This window comes from Mastacembelus armatus, chromosome 8 (genome assembly GCF_900324485.2).
Source record: "Mastacembelus armatus chromosome 8, fMasArm1.2, whole genome shotgun sequence".
NCBI classification, from domain to species: domain Eukaryota; kingdom Metazoa; phylum Chordata; class Actinopteri; order Synbranchiformes; family Mastacembelidae; genus Mastacembelus; species Mastacembelus armatus.
Window position 1 is genome coordinate 13,325,515 of NC_046640.1, and position 8,368 is coordinate 13,333,882.

Below are 8,368 nucleotides of genomic sequence, written 5' to 3' on the forward strand. Positions count from 1 at the left end.
ATATAGTATACTATAGTATAAGATCATTCCCCAAATTAATATACAGTGTATAGTATTATTTATTTGTTCTCAACAATCCATCAACATATCATAAATACTAGTTACTACTTAAATATCTGTTAAGGTAATTGTTGAGGTACTTTTTGGTACAAATCAACATCCCTATATACCATACTGTCTTTAAGAAGGCTGAAGGCCTTAAAAAGCTATAATGACAGGAACAAATGTAAATATATCTAGGAAAAAGATTAGTACAACTAAAAAAGGTTTTGTTTCTAACCACTTGTGAGTGAAGTGTTTTGTATTAGCACCATCCACATTATACAGAAATCTCAAGAGTGACTCATCACGTTTCTCAAAACTTTCCATGCACCCCACTGCAGTAGCTTTGTAAGAGGATTACTTCTCAGCTATTTTAATCTAATTATGAAAGAACAATTTCTTCCTAGTGAGTACTTTTTACAGTACTCTGCCAATTTAGTGTCAACAATTAAAAACATATGGCCCATTACTTCCAGTACAGATGGGGTTTGCTTATATGACTGGTGCACAATTTTTAATGTGACTATACACCCAAAGTAGCATCAATATAAGATGCTTTGCTTCTACCATGCATTTTTCTAGGTCACGTTCCTAAGGTAAGTTACTATTTAATATATCTAAACCAATCTTTATTACAAAAGGGTTTTCAAGACAAAGTAAAGAAAGTTCAGAAATTCAAAAAGATCAGCTTCTCACAGACTAAATTTCTGGTGCATAGTTAAACACTCCAAATTGTGATTGGTGAACCATATAAACACCTGTGACTAGAACTAACAGGCATTAGAAACTTCCAAATTAGCATTTACTGCAGGCTTATTGAATAATAAGCTGTTTTCAAAATTTCTACATCCTTCATATTATTCAATCAGATGTACAAAATGTTCAACTGAACTTGTATAAGTACAGTATGAATTTGATATATGAACCGTGACATATTGGATTTTACAAGACACCAACCACTCATACTTTAACCCAATAATGTGAAGCTTGAATGCTCAGCTCCACTTTCAAAGAATTCTCCCTGTGAGAGAAGCTATGCTCCTCCCCTATGTTTTCTAGGCCAGAGCTTCCAGTCAGAGAAAGGTCTTTGCATTTATTAGGTCTACAAAGGTTTTTCACTGTCAATTCTTTTACACAACGTTACACAAAGGCAATCTACATCAGAGCATAGTTACAGTTATCTTGTAACCACATATTAGTATTTCATAACTGAACACTGCTAATGCACAATTATCCTAAGCCTCATATCTGCCAAAGACTGACACCATGTGGCCAAAGCTAACAAAGGTTCATTGTTTTGTACACTGAACTATAAAAATCCACAAGGAAAATCCAGGGAAGGCACAGATACTGTCATTCTCACTGCTCTCGAGTCATTGTATTCTGTTAAAATAAAATTAATACAACTGAACTCTTACAAACCTTTGGAGCCTATTCAGTGACTATAAAAGCAATGAGTAGTCTTTATCTTTACAAAAGTCAGTAAGAAATCTTTCAGTCATCTTTAAGCCCTCCAAAGACAGCTGTGGGCACACTCTTCTGTTCAAGCTGCACCTCTGTAAATGCCAAGGGGAAAAGGCAATTAGTAAATGAGTTTTTATGAATATAAAACTACATGCATGAGTTTTAAGTTTGCCATGAGGCAAGACCTGTTGTGTCTGTCACTTACCATCTGGGCCTTGATCATCATCTTCATCCTCATCATCATCAATGTCAATCTCATCAGGATTGGCTTGTTTGGCAAGCTCAGCCAACTCACTGCGAGAATTGTCACTCCTGCATAAACACATGAAGATAAAAGACATACAACTTACATAAGGAAAATTAGGTCAAATTTCATAAAAGGCATATATTTTCAAAGATAATTGGACTGATTTTTAAATGGACTGAAAACAAAAACAACAAACCTGACAAAAAGAATCTTCTCTTTGGGCTTGGGTTTGTCCTGCTCAGCTTCTGCAGCAAGTTGCTGTGCTTTCTGCTCCAACATCTTCATGTCATCAATTCCAATCTGGCCTGGAGCAAGATCTGACACTGGAGAGAAGATTAATAAATGACTAAACAGAGTCACTAGTAACAATTTAATACTACATTAATTCTTGTGCAATGTTGGGGTTTACCCTAAAAATTTGAGGTACTAACCCAGAACAGAAAATTCTTGTCAGGATCTAACATGTTAGTGCAAGCCCACTCACCAGTGCCCGTGGAGCTTGTTGTGGCTTTCAGCATCTGAGAGGACATAAAGTTGACCTGTGTGTTGTATGTGGCCTGGACACTGCGTTTGATCCTCAGCATCTCTCTAATGGTGTCCTCATTTCCATGGCGGATTTCAAATTCTTTCCATGTTTGCCAGAAGTTAGCTGTGACCTGAAAGATAAAGTTCATAAATATGTCAAGAGAAATTATGAAATACCTGTATATCATTGCTGGAAATATGACATTTTATTCAGAAATATGTAATGGCAGGAGGCAGTCTATCTCACCCTGGGGTCACAGATCTGGGAGCAGTAGGAGTAGATGGCTCTGGCCCGATCAATCTCACCCAGTTTACTCTCCATGTCAGCAAATCGCAGACACATTTCTCTTGCATGCTCATCAGGAAGGACCTTGATAAATACAAAGGTAAATTCACATTTTAGGCATTTCAGTCATGAAAAGAGAAACATAATAAACACATGCGTAATTTTCAGTATAGCAGAAAAAGGAGGCAACTCAAGTATTTTCTATGGTTCACTACTACCATACCTCAATAGCCTTCTGGTAAATTGCTCTGGTATATGTTACTCCATAAATTTCAGCTGCTCTCTTGATGTATATATTGAACATGTGATGCCTCTCCTCAGTTTCAACTGCCTGTGTTGCTCTTTCATAGACAGCCATTGCATGTCTTGCCAATCCATACTCCTCTTCCAATTTGGCATACAACAGGTAAATGGCTGAAAAGCAAAAAAAAAAAAATAGTATATTTGGTTTCAATGTTTTTTATAATCATATTTTTTTTAAAAAACAAAACAATGCGGAATACACAAAACCTGTTGATGTAATTTTAAAAAAGCTACTTACTCTTGGCAAACTTGGCAGGGCATCCATCCAGGGCTTGCTCAAATAAATCCCTAGCTCTCTCCAGCTTCTTGCCCCCATAACGATCAATGAACTTGGTAAGGTAAGTATTCCAGATGTCATAAACATTTGGCCATCTGAAGAGAGCAATACCACGTTCATATGCCTAAAAAGGTATTAAGAAAGACATCAATTAATTATTTAAATTGGCAAAGCAATAATACCTATTAAAAATAAATACTGGTTTAGGTAATCTACAGCATGTTATTACTTTGAAGCTTTCCTCAAAGTAGTTGTGCTCTTCAAGGAACATGGCATAATTGATGATGATCTGTGGTGTGGCAATGCGAAGGTCAATAATGCGGTCATAAACTGCTTTCGTAGACTGAGAAGGGAAAAAAAAAAAAGAATTAAGACTCAAAATCTAAAGCTCCCAGAAACAGAGATTCTAATTTATATTTACTGCATATAATAGGCTCACATAATATATCAGGAACTCCCAGACATGTAATGAACATACCTGGAAAGTGCCAAGACTCTCCTCCAAGTCTGCCAGCATAGACCAGACCTTCAAAGACTTGTACACTCTGTTTTGGACTGGCTCAGATGAATCAAAGTACTCTGCTTTTTTGGATGGGATGGCAGTGGCTTTCTATATTTAAATAATAAAACAAAATTTCAATTATATACACAATTGCTTAAAATTGCCACAATTCATGACTGAGAGGTTGAAAAGTTTTCACTTATTCATTAATGTCATTTATTTCTTTGTTGTTGGGATTTCCCAAATTCTTAACACCACAACTGCCCACAGTCTATTTTGTTGTTTATGCCTTTGTTTCACCTAGATCCAAGTGAACATCTATTCAACATCTGATAATTGAGACAGCTTCAGACAAAGCAACCAACATGGCAAACATGACATATATCCTAATCTTTGAAGGACTATACTGGTTATCAGGTTTTAAATGAAAAAATATGCTTGTAAAAATATTTGTAGCAAGACTAATCTTTGCCAGTGTTGTTGTAGTTTCTTAATCTTGCCACTAGGTGATACTCAATGCCTAGCATAAATGTTGTTACTAGCTTACTGATAGTACTTCTAATAAGGAAAGCAGATGTGATAAATTTGTCTCACCCTCAGTATGCGCAGTGCCTGTTCATAGTTCTCATGGCGAAGTTCCATCTCTCCATACTCACACCACACGGCTGCAAGGTCATCTACCTGCTTGTAGTTCACCTTGGTTGCCTTTTCAAAGATTGTCCTGGCCTGAGTGGCAATGAGTAAATATAAGATGTAAGGAAAAGAAAAAACACACATGACCTGAAGGGCTGACGATTTATAGAATCACTATGGAAAGATCTCTGTGACTTACATCATCCAGCTGTTCATTTTCCTCATAGAACTTAGCAAAGAAGACCCAAAGACAGTGAGGCTTCCCGGTGGCCTTCACTGGATCCACAGTCTGCACGGCCTCAGTATATGTGTTAATGATCTGCAAAGAACATGATGAGAATGAATCCATTTGTAATGTACTACACAAATGCAGTTAAATACATGGGTGTTTATTAATTCTGCAATATGTCTGTCCAAACAGTATATAGACAGCAAAAACTCACCTGCCGCGGATTGCCCTCATATAGTTTTACCCGCTTGTGCCACTCATGGACATTATGAGGGTTCTGCCTCAGCAATACACTGTTTAAGAGGAGAGGCCGCCGGGCTATAAGCTGCTCGAAGCGGGCCAGTCTAAGCTCTAAATCTATGTCATCTGGGAGGAGAGGCACAAAGAGTAAGACATACATGACACGGGAATAGAAAGCAAGGAGTGTGACCAATACTAATGAATCCATATGCACCATCTTCATCCTGCCCCATCTCTGCAGTGGTCTCCATCTTGGCAGCAATCATGCTCTCCTCAAACTGGGCATAACTATCAAACACCTGTGTGAAATCCCTTACTGTTACCACTGTAAGGATGGCTTCTTCATATACATCACGGGCCTGAGAAAGCAAGCACACATAGTCATAGTCAATCTGAAATTGACACATAGCAAATTAATGTTAATAGAACTGAAATAACTCAACTGAGATGCTGCTTTTATGTTAAATACAAATTACAGCTTTTTATAGGAAACACACTTTCTCAAAGTGGCCGCTCCTGATGTAATAGTCAGCTAAAGAGCACCAAAGTTTTCCAAGTTGGTCTGTGAAGCGAGTGAGGCCTCCTCGGATGATGGCTCCTACATTTAGAGAAGTGACTTTATCAGGGTTCTGGGAGATCAGGTCGCATAGTTCATGCCACAGCTGTTCAAGAAACAGATGCAGAAAAATGATTTATCGATTTATTTTCCTGTTCAGCTAAATAAAAAAAATAAAAAAAGAAAGAAAACAGGCATATGATGAGCATAAAATCTTACTTGGTAGTTAGACTTGCCCTCTTTGGACACAAAACCTTCATCATTGACTACAGCTGCTAGTCTCACAGCTGCTTCATCCAAGCGCCCAACAGACCGTAAGTAGTCTATGTATTCCTCTGCATTTTCTGGAGAAAGCTACATGATACAAAGAGCAGACAGCACATTTTGAGCAAATTCTCAAAATGGAGAAAACCTCAGGAAGAGCAACTGACATTTTACACATATAATACTGGAACATCATATCAATCCTTTTCCTTGATATCCCACTGAAAGTGTGTAAATACATTATCAGTGTGATCAGAAACAACAGTTGTATGGAACGAAGTTGTATAATTTGCTCTCACCTTAAGATACCTGCGGTACACCCGGATGGCTGTCTCAGGCAGGGGCAGGTTCCGGACAAAGCGAAGATACAGAGGCCAGATGCGTGGGTGTTGAGTAACAGGAAGAGCTCTGAGTGCACGGTCAAATGTTCGGCGACTTCTTGTAATCTTGCACTGAGACACGAGGAACTGGCAATAATCAAGCCATATTCTGGGCATCTAGTTTAAGAAAAGGATGATGATTTGTTTAAGGCACAGGATCAACAGACTACAGTATATTAGGGATGAGCATTTCTAATAGTCCAGTATGGTGTTACATAGGAAGTACTACCTTATGCATGAACACTAGTCCCCTTTCATGGCAATTATTGACCTCTTCATAGGCTGGCTCAGTGATGCATTTCCCCTTGACTTGTTTCCGTCGCTCTCGCAGATAATTGTACCATAGCTTATAGCTGTAAACAAGAGGACATTGTTGTTAGTTAGACCATAAGCAAAAAAATCTCTGGACAAAAGTCCAATATGACCACTAAAATAAACAAACTTAACTAAACTGCTTAAAAAGTACAACAATGATCACCCCAATAAACCAGTGACAACGATATATTAATCGCAAGCCCATGATATTGTTGCATTTAGTGATTACCTGCTTTCATTATAATGTTCACCTGTGTGCAGGGGCAATTTTAGACCCTGTTAATTTTGTGCACTTGTTTTGTAATCTGCCACACACACACATAAGAGCATGATGGAGATTAAATCCATAAATTAAAAAAGCAAATACAGTGGCTGAGTGTTCTGACAGTGAACACTGGGTCATTATTACTGACACTATAAGAAGTGTATGGTTACAGTTCCATGCTATGAATATTGTCAAACAATGCTACCTGACTTAGCTACACACTTGCCAGGTAATGAGGTACTGTAACTGAGGCACTTTATTATTTTAGTGTAAATACTATGAAACAGCAATAGTGTGTAGTATTTTAAAGAACTGCAATTATTCGCCTTCATTAACAAATCAAAGAAAACTCAGTTTTATGTTTACAATAGAAATAGGGTAACTTTGCTCCAAATGGTAAATTAACAAACTACTGCTAAGCTGCATGCATTTTGTACACATATTCCAAATAATTACACATATCGGCTATGTAGTCACACAAAGTATTTATTGAATCATTTATGGACAGTGAAACCATGCATTGGGCAAACCCTCAATAACTGGAAATCTGTTCTTCCATAGATGGATATACAATTATTTTTTTTAAAGAAAACAACCTGGTTCAGATATGAAAGTGAGGTCAAAATCGCACTACCTAACTGCATTGCTCATAGCAACCCAATATTCAAGCAGAACAATGTCATAAATCAATATGGATCAATCCATACTGCTTTTTAGAGTCTAGTTTATTTGACAGGATGTTATTATTGCTATTTGGTTGACAGCACAAAGAAGGAGAAAGGAGGACAGTGATGGAGACAAGGGGAGAGAGCAACCAGTCCTGTCTGTGTTATTTACCTGCCAGGAAGCTCCTTGAGGGCCCGCTCGTATATCATGTTGAGGGTGGATTTAGGTCCATTCTGCTTAAACTCGATGTATCGCATCCAACACTTGACCGAGTATGGGTTCCGGATTATCTCCTCTTCATAAGGGAGATCATCATCCTCCTAACATGGGCAGAAAAAACAGCACAGTGCACTTCAACTTGACTGTTTCGAACAAGTTACGTTGGCTAAAGCTAACCTAAGGCTAGCGAAGCTATCATTAGCTAGCTAATAAATGTTAGCTGTATGGTGTAACTTACAAATGTAACATCGGATTTTCCGTTTAGCGAAGGCATTTCTTCTTTTACCCTGAAGGCCAGAGTACAAAAGTGGTTCTAGATTTAAAAAAAAAAGTTCAGTCAAATGAAAGTTAGCTAACGTTAGCATGCAAACTTCTCAAAGCATGTAACTGCTAGCCCTTAGTGATATTTCCGGCTACGTCACATACTACGCAAGCGCGTAATGCTCGACAGATTTTTTTTTTTTTTTTTTTTTTTTTTTTTAAAAAGAACTCTTTATTGAACATGAACAGTGTACAAAGCAAGACGGAAACAAAAAACAAAAAACATACACACTGCTATAAAAGATGAGAGTGAAACTAATATATACGAAGGTAATATCCTCCACAGGTAAGTTTAAAGATACAAAATAAAGTTTTGACATTTGGATACAGCATACCAGTAGTACGGCAATAAACTACAGCAATAGCTTCTTCTCCAAAACATCTAACATGATCTGTCCTTCTGATGTCCTCATTCCTGATCCTATCCATCCTTGTCACTCCCAGAGAGAACCTCAACATCTTCAGCTCTGCTACCTCCAGCTCTGCCTCCTGTCTTTTTCTCAGTGCCACTGTCTCTAAACCAGACAACATTGCTGGTCTCACCACTGTCTTGTCCACCTTTCCTTTCATTCTTGCTGACGTGTCCCTTGTTCTTAAAGATGGGCACCAGTACACTTCTCCATTCTTCAGGCAT

At 37.9% G+C, this 8,368-nt stretch overlaps 1 protein-coding gene across 1 annotated transcript; it reads right to left on the bottom strand.

Moving 5' to 3' along the window:
• Nucleotides 1-636: 636 nt before the first annotated feature.
• Nucleotides 637-7,687, bottom strand: xab2 (XPA binding protein 2). Its single transcript, XM_026325896.1, has 19 exons — nt 7,652-7,687; nt 7,366-7,514; nt 6,178-6,301; nt 5,868-6,065; nt 5,524-5,658; nt 5,246-5,410; nt 4,963-5,107; nt 4,723-4,874; nt 4,479-4,598; nt 4,241-4,372; nt 3,623-3,754; nt 3,374-3,487; nt 3,106-3,268; nt 2,788-2,978; nt 2,526-2,648; nt 2,238-2,409; nt 1,950-2,076; nt 1,712-1,818; nt 637-1,598 (listed from the first exon to the last, which is right to left on the bottom strand). Exons 1-19 carry the CDS (start codon nt 7,685-7,687, stop codon nt 1,537-1,539), a joined length of 2,547 nt encoding a protein of 848 aa, XP_026181681.1. The 3' UTR covers nt 637-1,536.
• Between the last annotated feature and the right edge of the window lie 681 nt (nt 7,688-8,368).

Bases quoted from the DNA above. Each gene is read 5' to 3' on its own strand.
- xab2 (XM_026325896.1), bottom strand. From the start codon at position 7,687: ATGCCTTCGCTAAACGGAAAATCCGATGTTACATTT. The intron at 3,269-3,373 runs GTAATAACATGC...ATACCTTTTTAG, and splicing joins ACTTTGAGGAAAGCTTCAAA to GCATATGAACGTGGTATTGC. The intron at 1,819-1,949 runs GTTTGTTGTTTT...GTGTTTATGCAG, and splicing joins GAGAAGATTCTTTTTGTCAG to GAGTGACAATTCTCGCAGTG.